The sequence below is a fragment of the Balaenoptera ricei genome, chromosome 1 (assembly GCF_028023285.1).
Source record: "Balaenoptera ricei isolate mBalRic1 chromosome 1, mBalRic1.hap2, whole genome shotgun sequence".
In the NCBI taxonomy this organism is placed as follows: domain Eukaryota; kingdom Metazoa; phylum Chordata; class Mammalia; order Artiodactyla; family Balaenopteridae; genus Balaenoptera; species Balaenoptera ricei.
The window spans coordinates 64612032-64627424 of record NC_082639.1 but is presented as its reverse complement, the minus strand read 5'-3'; the positions used below and the strand labels follow the sequence as shown (position 1 = coordinate 64627424).

General features: G+C 36.4%; 1 protein-coding gene across 1 annotated transcript in view; it reads right to left on the bottom strand.

Moving 5' to 3' along the window:
• The window catches only part of TNNI3K (TNNI3 interacting kinase), a 311246-nt gene that overhangs the window by 153305 nt on the left and 142548 nt on the right, over positions 1–15393 (bottom strand). The window contains exon 19 of the mRNA XM_059924452.1: positions 14647–14751. Within this exon, the coding sequence (XP_059780435.1) occupies positions 14647–14751 (105 nt within the window). The remainder of the gene's footprint in view (positions 1–14646; positions 14752–15393) is intronic.

Below are 15393 nucleotides of genomic sequence, written 5' to 3'. Positions count from 1 at the left end.
TGTAACTTACTTATAGAAATTTTAACATTTTCAAGTAAACAAATGGCTCTCTGAAGTGGCTAAACCTGCCTTGCCCTGAAAATGAGTAGAGAAGCTTAGTATCCAGCTAAGTTTAGCAAACTAAATGAACTATTGCTCAGATGAGAACCATCTGAACTATACATTTCTGAGTCATTTATAGTCATAAAGAGAAGATTCAGTTTATCACACCTTCATTGTGTTTATTGTTGAAGCTTAAACATTCACATTGCTCATGCCCTTGTCCCAACTAATTCTGAATTGTCCAATTCAATTTTCTGAATTTGGGCTACACTGACCTTAGATCAGAGTGCAAATGAGAACATTTTTCACAGACCAGTTATTTGACATATACTTTTTCATTTGTTGACACTTATATAGAAGTGCTTTACAATTCTAATTTTGAAGAAATCTGATTTTATATTTCTCGCACATGAGTTATGTTGCTTATGCAATCTCACTTCCATGATCTTGATTGTAAATTAATTCTTTCATTGTATCTTTCCTGAATCACAGCATCAATTTTCATTAGATACTTTAGATGTCTTCTCTCATAAATGACGTTTTGAGAACTGAAAAAGCCATTCAGGCTGCACCCACATGACCCACAGTTTCATGCTGCATATCTAGCAGCACATTGCTTTTAATCAACTTAGTGATATCAGGGTAGTTTTTTTCTTTCCAGATGTTGTATTTGCCAGTCTGCAATTTTTGAGATGTAATGTCTTCATCCCATCAGTTTTTTGATGACATATAAACACTCTGGGCCTTTTCTTTGCCATTCAATACATGCACTTTCACATTTGGCTGAGAAGTAAATTCTGGTACTGAATATCATTTGCATCAGACCAGAACCAGCAAGAGTAAATAGAGGGTAAGTGCATAGTCTCAAAGACACTCTCTCACCTCCCTTTCTGTCAATGTCTACGGTCCTTTGACTGAATGCTAACATTTGCAGACAGCTAACTTGACCTTAGTGTGATACAGATTTCTATTCAGTGACGGCATCTGAGTAAACCTTTTTTCTTCCAATCCAGTTATGTTGATTCTTCTTATCTAGCTAGAATTGGTTTTGATATCCTCAGTGAGATTATTTGGCAAATGTTTGTTTCTCCTTTTTACGGTTTTAAGAAGAGCAAATACCTTTTGTTCATGATTAGAAAGGTACAATTCATGTTACTTTGCCTATCTCTTTTTAAGGATTTCACTTAATATTTACTACTTACATTAGACAATTCATTTGTATTCACATTAGAAGGAAGAACTCATCTATTTAGAGACAACAATTCAGTGAGTTTTAAGAGACATATACTCCTGTGAAACCACTGTCTCAATCAAGATACAAAACATTTCTGTCACCTCAACAGAATTCCTCACTCCCCTTGTATATAGTTCATTCCTCTCTCAACTCAGCCCTACGTAACCACTGATCTGCTTTTTTGACACTGGAGATTAGTTTGCATTTTCTAAAATTGTATGTAAAGGAAATCTTACGGTAGGTACTCTTTAATCTTGCCTTCTTTCACATGGAATAAATTGAATGTAGACAGAGAACGCTGACCATATTTGAGCCCATATTTGGGATAATTCTGATCAATTAGGAGTAAAAAGTAACTAAGACGTGAAAAGGATAATTTAGGTATTTGTGTTAAAAAAAAAAGGGGGGAAAAATCTTAATATAAGTAGATGGCATAGTATATTTGTGCTGTTGAAATTACAGGGAATATTTAAAAAAGGAACACAAATCCTTGCCAGAAAATAACTTCTGGGTCAGTTAAAAATTAAAACTTTTCCATTAAGGCATCCAATAATCACTGTATTTAAGAAGCCGAGTGTCAACATAAAGCAAAATTGTGAAATGATTAATTTAGACATAAAAATATAACAAGTTCAGGAAATGTCGCCACTGGTTTTTCAGGTTCACATGAATCTGATTTTAGTTCCCACATACTCTTTTCAGAGGATATTTAAATAATTTGACTGTGACAAGCCAAACTGTTTTGATACCTCATTGAAAGTCAAATGAAAACATTAATCAAATGCAAAAATATTCCAGTCAGGCATAGAAATGCTGCAGGTTAGAAAATAAAATGTTGCCTTTGAGAAGGAAAATCAATCAATCCAGAAAAAGCAGGTATTGGTTCAAATCTACATGGTCAGTAGTGACTAGAAATTACTAGAATTCCGGGATTGTATTTTTCTTAAGAATCATCAGATAGTCTTGGGCTATATCTATATTGCAAAACCAGCTTGTTTGGCTAACTTTTCACCTGTGTAAATTAGAAAATCAGAGCAGTCAAAAAGCTGATTACATTTTCTTTTCTTACAGTCTTCACTGTTTCTTTGGACAAGCTTTAGTGACTAGCATGCAAATAATTATCTGCAGCACAAAACAGCCAGGGAAGTGACCTGTGGGAGAGCAGTCTTAATTGAGCAAAAGAATGACTTTCATATTATTAAATGCTACTGAATTGTTCAATATTAAGTAAAAACTACCTTCTCATTTCTGTTATGAATTCTATAAACTACACCTCCCTTGGTAAGGCAATCTTTCAAATATTGCTTAGCTGTTCAGTCAGAGCTGCTCCTGGTTTGTGGGACTAAATGACTATATATCTCTATGTTTTGGACTATATGAGTATATAGTATGGGGAATAACCTTAGTCTGTCACTTACTAGCTGTATCACCTTGATAGTTTGCTTAGTGTTTTTAAGCCTTTCTATAGTTTATCTTTTTTTAAAAGCTATCATACAGAATTATGAGTATTTAATAAGCCAATGCCTGGAAATATTGAGCTCAATGCCTGGCGCAAATAAACATTAATATATGGTACTCTCATATTCCTTAAAATGTTATTAATTCATTATGCATTTGACAAATATTACTTGAATTTTTATTAGGGCCCAGTCACTGTGATAAGCATTTGGGAATAGAATCCACAGCCCCTGTCCTGAGTGTATAGCAGGGAATATATTCAAATACATGAGCAATTTTAAGAGTGCTATCCTGAGATAAGTAAGAGCATGGTGTGCTGTAGGAACACCTAGGAGCACTTCCTGGAAGAAGGAGTAGGAATTAGCCAGGAGAAAAGTGATATTGGAGGAGGGGAGAGAAGGGACACTGAGGGGAAGAAGGGAAGAACGTATGGTGGGGTGGGCGTTTTCATCAGAATGAATAGTGTGTGTTAAGTCCTATATTAAATGTACCTTTTCAGATAGAGAATATAGATGCAATTCAGTGGATAAAGACAAAAACAAAAAACAAAAAACCACCCCAAAACAAAAAACAAACAAACAAAAAACAGAAAAACAAAATAAAACAAAAGAAACCCCCCCCAAACCTTTTTTTCCCTACTGCTTACAATGTTGGGGAACAGGCTTGGTAAGTAAAAGCTCTTTAGCCTCATATTTAGGAAGCAAAAAAATAAAGAAACTTTGTCAAACTCAGAAGAGGTTAATAAAAGTTCAGTGCTAAAATGTCTGCCCTAAAGGCCAATCATATCTCAATAGGAGGAAACTCAGAATATCTTTCTCATTCTTTGTATGAAATGGGAAAAAAGAAAGAGAAAGAATTAGATGAAGCATGTAATCAATCCTTTCCTTTACAAATCCCAGCAATTCAGGAGGCCTGCCGGCAGCTAAATCTTTCACGAACCACAGACAGGAAAAAGCCTATTAAAATGTGCTCCGTTCCCAAAGAAAGGGATCACTCAAGATCCTCAGACCCTTAACTCTGAACAGATTTAATGAAAGCCAACTGCTATTTTAAGAATTTAGAAGGGGATTTCCCTCCCCAAAGAAAAGAAGCCAGACATCATCAGTGCTCTAACACTGTTTCATCTATGGCACCAGGCATGCTTTTCACTAACTTTCTGTAGGTTGTTAAAGCCATTAAAAGAGGATTTAGTGACTGAGAATACGTTCTTCACATACAAGGCTTAAAATGTAATTGATACAAAGACCATCCCTCTAGGATTAAAGAGTTCTAATCATTCTATGAGGTTCACATGCTCTTTTCTCCATGCTGGTCAAGGTAATAGTCAGCCTTTCAGAAAAGAAGTGTGTTGTCTCCCATACCATTTAATAACCACAACACCTTTCACCCTCAGTGGGAGGAAGATAATCCAGACTACTCTACAAATAGTAGAGATCCAGCAGTTGGATGCAAAATGAACCTTATTCTGAGACTTTCTGGCAACTCATTTCCATGTGATTAATAAAAATGATATACTGATTTCTCTTGCAGAGTCTTTCTCTAACGTGCTCCATGTACTTTTGCCCTGACACCCCCTATTAACTGCAAGGATATCTCTGAAGTTAGACATAGACATCATTATCTCCATTTGCAAATGAGGAACCTGAGGCAGAAAGAAGTCAAGTGACATAACAACAGTGACACATGAGAACAGAAATAGAAATGAGAAAAATGACTGTCTTTTGGGAATCAAGAGGGTGTGACGGGATGAATTCTTTCTTTTCTTTGACTACTGAAAGAAGAGCAGGGGGCAACCTTCTCAGTGTTAACTTTGAAAACATCCCCCCCTGCTCCTTAGAGTAAGAAGGACAATATCTCAGTTGAGTAGCCCGGTGAGCTAACTGGGCATAGGGAAGGAAAGATGCCTAACTACATAGATGCTCCATACATCCTCTGCAAAACTAGGGCTTCTCCTACTTGACATTTTTTCCTGGCATGAACTCTGGTATGTGCCTTTGATGATGCTTCCCCTTCTCTGCCATTGTGTTCCCAACAAATGACTGTTGAATGATTGAATGGCAGATGTTTAAACTGTATGCTTAAGTTTTGTGAATGAGCCCTAGGAAGAACAATCACTGAGAAGGATCTTGAATAATCAAATAATCCTGTCAACCCTCAGCTACGTTTTTATCCAAATTCTGTTCTAGATCTGCATCAACCCAATGGGACTGTCAAACTGAATCCCTGTTGCAAGTTTAAACCATGATGGGATGGAGAGGTCTCAGTGAAGAAAGTAATACAGGATTAGAATTCCCTGGCCCATCTTTATATATATATATATATATATATATATATATATATATATATATGAGATCCTCAGTCAAACAATCCAGTTAGCTCTTACATCTTCATGACAAGAAGAAACTAGCCATCTGAGATATTATAAACAAAGTTTGTGGTACTACAATCAAAAGGGGAGACAGGTCCTTAGAAATATTTAATTCAGTAAAGAAACTTGGGCATTCAAGAATATTAAGTAGTGAAAATATTCCTTAAGAAAAATAATGACAATAATATCTAATGCATTTTCTCATTTAAACCCTATAAGGTAAGTATTATTATTGCCATCTTGCAAATTAGGAAACTGGTATTTAAACAAATGGCCCAAGGACACAGGTAAGCTGTGACACAGCTGGTATTTGAACTCGCGTGGTCTGGTTCCGTAGCCTGCAATCTCAATTGGTTCATCCTGTGGCCTTCGAATAGGGTGGTAACCCACACCAACACAGATTCCCGGAACTGTTCATGCTGCAAGTCAAAAGAAGACTAACATTATTGGAAGAGTTGCTTCCTCACAAGGCTGACAAGGAGGATTTTGAGACAGAAAATATTAAGCAAGGCAAGAAAATTTATAATTTTCTGCATCTCTTTTCCTAGGCCAAATTAAAGGTAGAGCTATTGAAATTCAATCAATGGAAAAATATCTACCTATTAAGATTGTTCCTCATTTATTAGCTAGCAATTCTGGCTCTGGGCCCCGAGTCAGGCTGCTCTCTATTATAAACTCCAGGATCTGAACAACATAACAACATAAATGAATCTCAGCAAGCAAAGATTGAAAATGATGAACTGAGAAATGCACAGATAACCACAAGGTGGCATTAATATCATTATTGAAAGGTTAGCTGCTTAGGAAATTGACATGGTGCCAAGAGGGGCACTCACAGTGCCTCCCAAGAAATGAGAGCAGAGAAGAAACAAGACCGAACAGAGAAAAGCCTTTGTTGACATTTTCAAAAGCTGACTCTATACAGGCCATATCCCCAAAGGATGGAAAATGGCAATGTGAGGAACCAGCAACACTAGAAAATTGCAGGCCAGCAAGTTCACTGCCAGTCATAGGGAAGGACTGGAAAGGTTTTGGCAGGTCAAAAGGTGCATCCCTTCTCCTCCAAGCTCCACCCTGGGGTGACAGAAGGTAACCCTGCCACAGGGAAAGCACTCCTGTCTCTGGCTTTGGGAATTCCCAGGGTATGGCCGTGTTGTACTGAAGAAAGAGGCAGCAGACTGAACCACTTCACCACAAAAAGCATGGGTGTAAGAAAGTCTAAGGCCACGTTCCAGTGAGGACTAGTAGCATTTTTATGTCAAATCAAAAGCAAATTTTGGTATCACAGAATTCCTGTTTTTGGCCAAATCCTGACTTTCTATGTTCTCTTTACACACAGACACATTTATTTTGTACACACACATAATCTTGTGTACGGTGTCAAATGGCATAGTGTGGCTCAGAATCCACCTCTAAGATGTGAGATTCAGGGATGTGTCTAACTGGGAGGATTGAGGCAAAGATTCCGACGGAAGTTACAGCGAAAGATGGCAGGTTTGACCAGGTCTGTGTTAGCAATATGATAGTGTGGGCAGAATGAAGGAGCTTTCCTCTGATTTAAATATACCTGTTTTAATTTAAAGGGAGTATGTGTCTAAGGGAATTTACTTAATGAGGTGTCAAGTAGGGGCACTATTTTTAGAATTAGTGGATGCAGCCAAAATTAAACCAGACATTCTAATGGAGGCAGCTGAGAGAGGAAGAACATTTTAACTGGTCCTGGGAGGAAACTTTAACTATTTCCACAGGAGTACAAAGAAAGCACAACTCAGGACTAAGGGACATTATAGGATAGAGTAAGGAGGGGGGACTGCTATTCTGGTTCAGGATGAGGAACCAAAATGAAATGTACTGAGAATGTTTGGGACACATCTGGCCCTCTGGGAACTGTGGGAATCAGGTTAGAGGGCAGGGGTGGATCTACTATCAGAGAAGAGGAGGATGAGCTGGACAGTGAATTTCTATTTAAATAACAGGTAGGAACTTGAGAGTCAGAGGGAACTGTCTGCTTCATCTGGAGCTTCAGGGAGCTGAGGACAGATAGACTGACTTCAAGCACGTCAGAAATGGGAATGGAAAATGTGACTGAATATCAACACCTGAGTGAAGCTTGCAAATAAGATTTTTAAAAAATTAATTAATTTTATTTTTGGCTGTGTTGGGTCTTCGTTGCCGCGCACGGGCTTTCTCTAGTTGCGGCAAGCGGGGGCTACTCTTCCTTGTGGTACGTGGGCTTCTCTTGTTGCGGAGCACAGGCTCTAGGCACTCAGGCTTCAGTAGTTGTGGCATACGGGCTCAGTAGTTGTGGCTTGCGGGCTCTAGAGCGCAGGCTCAGTAGTTGTGGTGCACGGGCTTAGTTGCTCCATGGCATGTGGGATCTTCCTGGATCAGGGCTCAAACGTGTCCCCTGCATTGGCAGGCGGATTCTTAACCACTGCGCCACCAGGGAAGCCTTGCAAATAGGATTAATTTGTAGAATTAAATGTCTGAGGAACCCTTTCAGTGGATATGGTATAATAAGGTTCTATGAGTAGAGTGATCAGAGTCTGTGTTTTAATTTTCACTTTTAAAGAAAAATGTGTATGTGTGTTTTCATTGACATAGAGCAAATGGAACTGTGAGATGTTTTTGAATTTATATAGCCTATTTCATACTATTATATCTTATTATGGTAGATGTTTTTTACCCTTGAACCATGTTTAGGTTCAGGGACACAGGTCCCCACATTCCCAAAGCTATTCTCATGTTTTTAATGTAACAAAAAAAGTGAATGAGAATTATTTCAAAATTAATTTATATATAATATGCTTTACTGAGTAGCTTACACCACATCTCCCAATTAGTGGTATTAGTTTATACATTGTGAAAATGTGTTTGTAAACTAAAAATATTTAGTATGCAGTTGACATTATGTTTGTGCAACTAATTCAGGCAAATCTAGATCACCCTTCTACCCAAACCCTAGTACCTGTCATCACTAGTGCAAATAAGGTGAATGTAACCCAGACTGCTGGCTGCCTACCAAAACTCATTTCCTCTTCTGGGCACACAGCTGGACTACATTTCCCAGTACTCCTTGCAGTCAGGCATGGCTATTTGAGCTCTAGCCAATGAGATGTGACTGAAAGTGACATATGCCACTCTAATGCCTGGCCCACAAAGCATTTCATGCACGTCTCACATATTCTTGTCCCATTTATGCTCACTTGAATAGAGATGATCCCCAAGGAGACCCTAGATGCAACATGCTGAAAATGGGTCCTGAACAACTTCATGGGTAAGGGACCACCACAACAACCTGTTAATTCACACAATCAAGACACAAACTTCTATTGTTTTTGAACCATTATACATTTTGAGGTCTGTTATTGAAGCAGATAACTTAGCCAAACAAATCCAAATTTCATCTTGGAAAGCCGTATAGCTTAGTTTTTTTTCCCTCATTACTCATAGTAGTAATGAAATTGACACCGATTGAAACTGATTACTTAAATTTTTTTTTTTTAATTTTGAAAATCTGAAGTCATCTTACAATTTTGGATATAGACATTTCATAATTAGGCACCCCATAAGCCCTCAGGCCCTAAGCCTCAAGGCATCCCTTGTACGTAATGAATTAACTTCTCTATGAATCCCAAATGGTAACAGCTAGTCTTATCCTTGGGAGAATTGAGAAAAATCTCTCTCAAATCATTTTCCATAGGGCTTAATTTCTTCAGAACTGCAGATGAGAAAGAATGGAAGCATTACAAAAACATGAAAATGTGCATGCTTATATGTTCATTGATGTATGATATTCACATATACATTTATGTGATTCTTTCTCTATATATATGTGTGTATTGATTTACTATTCATAGGTCTATATTCTTCCAGGGTTTTATAGCCTTGAATACTCGTATGAACTGCGTGCACTTCAGTTGTCTAATATTGAAACTTTTACTTCTGTTTGGCTGCTTATGAAGATCCTACACTCCTGGGAACTTTTCTAATATTAAGTATGAATTATAAATTAGATGCTCAAGAATGCTTTAGTATACATAGCACAACTCCCATGGAAACTGCTGGATCTTGGAACCTACTCTGTGCCATAGGTATCATGAGCATGTGGATCTGTCTTATGCGCTAGTTATTGAGTGAATGAATGAATGATTATATTGTATTTAAGGCAATGATTCACAAAACATTTGGAATTACATTGTGACTTGATTTCCAAGTATTCCCACTCCACCCTGGAAGAAGAGAAGGATGAGATTGTATAGCAAATGGTTAAGAGGAGTAATTGGTATTAGACTAGAAGGTAGTTCCCAATGCTGCCTGTATATTGGAATCACCTGTATTGCTCTCTAAAAATATGACACCTGGGCCCCAACTCTGAGATTCTGATTTAAGTAGCATCAGGTTTTCTTAAAGTTTTCCTAGAGATTCTAATGTGTAGCCAAATGTGAAAACCACTCCAACTAGAACAATGTTTTCTCTCCTTGCTTGATTATAAGAATTAGCTGGTAATCTTGTTTAAAAATATAGATTCTCAGGTCCAATTTAGGACATTCTCAATCTGTGCCTTTTAGGAAGGAGTTTTTGATTTTTTTTTTAGAGGAGGGCCCCCAGATGATTCTTATGCCTGGGAAATAATACTTAGGCTCTAAGCTCTGCTGGAGAGGGGCTACGGTCTGTCATCCTCAGCTGTTCCTCCAGGCATAGCATAGACTCTGGCTCATATCAACCATTCAAATATTTTATATTAATTAATTAATTCACTTAATTTTAAAGTGGAAATAAATGAAAAAAACTGACAAAATTAGAAATGTCACTTGTGACTGGTTTTATACTAGAGATTTACAAAAGTAGAGTTGTGAAGAATTTCATGAGTTTGAAGGGTTCTCTTTTAAGACTTACTATAAATATTGCAATGTAATCAATTAATTGGCCTGCATTCAAGTATTCAGAATTCTTTGCAGGATGGTATTTGCCAGTGAATGCTAAATTCCTTCTGTATAATCACTTATTAGAAAAGTCACAAGCGAAAGGAATAGCTGAGAGCGAACTCTATAATCTATGTGAATCAAGGAATACAATTGTACCTAATAGTTAGGTAACAGAAAAACAATAATTTGTTAATTTGTACTTGATTGCTGTTTTTTAAAAAAATGCAGGGTTTTTATATTTTGTATTCAACTGAAAGGCAAACACATACATCAACTTAAAAGAATTATTAAAAGTTTTAATCAAATTTTTCTTTAATACCTTCTGAAATCTTCACTAACTTAGTTAAATCCACCTTCAAAATTAAAATTCTTTTAGCCTTTACTAGCATTGTCATTTAAAATTATCTGTCATTTGTCATCAGCAAGTTTGCTGTTTTTCAATTATCACTAATTATTTTCCTTTATAGTCACTCGAATAAGCTGACACTCAAAAACAGCCCTCAGATCTAGACCTGGACCCCCAATTAATTAGTTGTGTTATACAAAAATAAATATCTGTATGGATGAGAATACTGTGGAGTGTTTTTCCATCCACATCCTTGACCTATAAAGGAACAAGTGAGGGATTAATCACAATAACAACTGGCATTTGTATAGTGCTTCACAGCTTACAGGATGCTTTCATATATATCTCTCTTGGGAGTGCCATGGCCACTCTGTTGGAAACATCACTGTTTCATTGATTACAGTGCTGTTATATTATTTATTTAAATACAGAAAAGACCATTTATTTGATGTTTGCAGTGATGTTTGGTTCCAACATCAAAAAATTTGGAAAATGGACTTTACCAAGAAAACACAGATAGCTGCTAGTATTAAGTAAAAAACATTAAAATGTTTAGCTGTAAACCATGTTTTGTAAGCTCCAGTGCCACAAAATGAGCATATAAATTGGACCAGGTATAACCTGGTAAGTTGGCAGGTGGTGGGGTCTATGACAAATTGAAAAGTACCTTCCTGCCTAAAGCTACACATTTAAAAATATTTAAACATTATGGGCCAAAGAAGACATATCCGTATGACTCATATGCAACTTCTGCTCCATACTAGCAGAACTTGGGGTGTAGAAGAAGAAATAAAGCAGAAACACAGAAGCACAAGGAGACGGTATGAGAAATGGTTTGGGTCACAGGAATTGCGCCTATAGGACTGAAGTGCAAAGAGCAAGGTTGATCAACATGGCTGATGCTCATCCAATATCACCCAGCCTCCTCCTATCTCTCTGTACTGACTTGGTTTTGCTGTTGTGGTTGCGTCAGCATAATATAGCTATAAGCATGTGGCTGTGGGCTTAATATCTTTAGTCAGTTTCCTTACAGTAAAATGGACATAATAATAACTGTATTATAGGATTGCTGTGAAATTAAATGAGAGCATACATAACAAGGGCTTAGCAGAGGTTTTTCACATTGTAAGCACTGAATAAATTCTCATCATCATCATTGGAAAGAACCACTTCCTTAAGCATTCCTTGATTTATATGGTAAGAAACTTATAAGGGAAAAGCCAAAGTGTTTTCCTTTCACTCAAATAAATTAACAACCACAAAACCAAAGATAGAAGTGTCGCCTCTCTGTGGGCTGATCTGTAAGCTCAAAAAACTTCTTTCTTTTAGAACTATAAAAGGTATTGGGCAAGTTAGTCAGACTCTATCTACAAGGAGTCATACTTGTACCAACTAGGCCATTGCTTTCTGAAATGACATTCATCGAAATGCCTCAAGAATTTGGTTCAGTCAAAAATGCATTGACTGAACACCTCTGTGTAAGACACTATGTTTAGTTTTGGAAATCTGAGATGAAGAGAGCAGGATTGCTGTTCCTGAGGCCCTGACCTGCCCAGAAAAGTTGGGGAGAGAAACATGGAAACAGGTCATTTCAATACAAATGTAATGCCTGAGTTCCTCCCTCTATTATGTACATCTTTCCCTCTACCTCTTTCAATGGGAGGGACTTTCTAAGCATTGTGCAAATACAAGGATTAGTATGCTATGAAAAGACTGAGGAAAGATACATGCCTATCCTTCAAAGTCTAGTTTTAGCTCTACATCCTCCAGGAAGCTTTCCATTCTACTTTGATCTTTAATTTACTCAAAATCCTTTGAAAATTGCTGATTAATTATTTTGGCCCTTAATCATTTTCCACCTTAAATGGCAATTAATTTGCTTCCTGGGCATATGTTTTATGTACCTAACCAGATTGTAGTAATAAACCCTGAGGAGAAGGACTTAGACTCTTTTGGGCAGTACACATGCTACATTTGCATTAAACTGAAAAATTGAATGTTTTATTGCTACCAGATTAAAGAGCAGTAGAAAATAGTCCACAAATAATAATGCAAGAATTTGGTACTCTATTATATTGAAGGCACCCATGAAATAGTGTTTCATAAGAATCGAAGACTTTTTGGCACAATTTAAGTATTTAGGTTAGATTAGAGACAGAAAAAATGGTAAATATAAACATATCTGTTACGTAATGCATATTCTATTTTCACTTTTAATCAACAACATTTATATTTTTGGTCCTGCTTTATAACCTGGTGGCAACAACTTACACTTACTCACAGGGCAACAGAACACACTTTCAGTTGCCCCACAAGTGAAGCGTTGCAGCAAGAGAAAACTTTCAGTGAGCACATTTGTTTCAATGACACATGCAAAGATGGTTGGGATAACGAAACAATACCCCTAAAACTCACAGATCACCAGTTTGAATTATGCTAATTTATCACCTAAATCTGTTTCCTGAACATTGTTACTGAAACCCAAAGAAAAAATATGTTTATTAACTTAAATATTTTTAAAAGAGAGGTAAAGAAAATAACAGGGAAGAAATGACTTTTATTTGAAAACTAGTAAACAATTATAGATTGAGTCCTATATATGTTTACTTCCAATATCTAAGATTCAACCACTCTTCATATCTAATTTATTTTATCTCTCCTGTCTCTTCCTTTCATTTCCTCTGCCATTAGTGAACTTCTGCTTTTCATTACTTATCTAGATCACTGCAACAACTGCTTCACTAGTTTCCCTTCAAAAGATGCTGGATTAATCTTTCCATACTACAGTCTCAAATTTGTGACTCCTTGCTCTAACATCCTCAGTGCCTCCTTCTTGCGTACAGAACAAAGTCTAAACTACCTTACTCTAGCATTCACTAATTTCTGTGCTCTTGTTTCAGTTTATTTTTCTTTCCCAAGAGTCCTCTTCATACATTAAATACACTACCTACATTTGTACATTTCATCTACTAAAGTGAAACTATTCAGTGCTCCTATACATGCCTTTAACTTTCTAATCTCTTTTTTTTTTTCATGTCTTCCCTAAGCCTAGGATATTCTTCCAAATTCTAACCATCCTTTATGGCCAAGCCTGAAGGTCACCTATTCCATAAAGTTGTTCTAAATTTCTCAGAAGTAATTAATATTCTTCTTTCTGAAATTTTATAGAAAATATTTCACTATTTCCTTAAGACAACTTGTTATTTTTATACCTAGAGCATATTTAGGTATTTTTCTCCCCTACTAGAGTAGGAAAGCTCCTTGAGAATGGAGTCTATGGAAGTTCCACTTGGCTCTACTGTGCCAAGTATAAAGGCTTTGAACATAGCAGATACCCAAATAGCTACTGAACAAATGACTGGAGTAATTAATGAATATTTAGCAGTTTTAGAACTGTGGGCTTTGTATTAAGGATCATATATGGGATCTACTTGAACCTTACTGGCAACCATGAAATGAAAGTTATTGATTTTGAATAATCCGGCTTGTTTCATAAACCAGTGGTTTATCAGATCGGTGGTTTTCCAGATATTCTCCTTAGCACATTTGAGATTCCAGAGAGACAGCCCAAGGATCTCCCTCTTTGGCAGTGAGAAATGGTAAAGGAACAGAATTCTCCACTGCATACTCTGCCTTCAACTAAAGCTGCTCCTTTTGTGTATCGGCCTTTCTCTAAGACTTTGCTTAGAGAAAGCGTTCACTATTTAAAAAAAAAAAGAAAACCCTTGGAGTTCCACCACCAAAACATTCTAGTTCTATATTTGTTTCAAGTCTCCATTCCACATGAAAACACCTTCACATGATAACTAGGTAAATGAGCTTCTGTGTTTTGGCTGAGTTTATAATTATAAGAAAAATAACAAAATGTTAGCACAAAAGTAGCATTTCAGATAATTTTATAACAGGTCCTACTATAATACCTGACTTTGTATGAGACATGACATCCTATAATGGTCATTGATCTCAATCCTTGATCTGACTTTACTGGCCTGAGAACTAGCTAGCTGGTGAATCTTACAGATGTCATAGTCTTTCTGCATATTTTTCACAGATTTGAAAGGTCCCTGAGAGGCAGTTTTACAGCTTTCTATTTCTGTAAAAGACAATGACAAACCTTTCTATCCCCTAGGCTTGTGGTAGCCTGTCCCTTTACCCACAGAGTAGAAAACTGTGTTCTGCAATAAATCTAAAATGTATCTTCACTGAAATCTGTCTTAGACTCCTAGTGAGTTACACAATTCCAAGTTCATTATTAAGAGGGAAAAAATACCTGTTTAAGTCACGGTGTATAATTGGCTGTGTCAAGTTGTGAAGGTACTCCATACCTTTGGCAACATCTACTGCAATAATTAATTTAGACTGCAAGTCAAGAATCCTAGAATTTAAAAATAGATTTAATGAGGATGAAATGGTCAAAGCCAATACCATATCTTTCTAAAAGAAATCAGTAGTGTGTGTGATTTGTTATTCTGTATAATTTCAGCCTTTTTTGCTTGATTGAACATTAAGCTAAAAATTCTACAAATTTGGAAAAATAGCTTTTCTACATCTGATAATGCTTAATTATAAATCAATTCAGATACCAACCCCTCTTATTTAAACAGTCAACTTGATTTTATAATCTTTGTAATTTTATACTTAATGTCTTTGTAATAACATAAAAATGGAATCTAATCACTGAGTAAAAACCACATTCTAATTATCGTATGCATAGATCTAGGAAGTGAATTCAAGTTAGACTTGTGCAAGACTATTCTTTCTTAAAACTTTAAAAAATAAATACTGTGACCCCTGGTAATTATTTTATTCTGATCTTAGACATATCTGCTTTACTGGTATGTCAAATTTAGCCTAATTATTATAAGCTTCAGTTACTAATTTAAATTCCTTGAATTTGTTATCTTAAACTGAATTCCTGTTAAGAAAGCACAGAAATCTTTCTAGTCATTAAAACACAATTATTGGGCATAAATTATTAGCCATCTTTAAAATGTCACATTTCCTAGCGCTCAGAGAT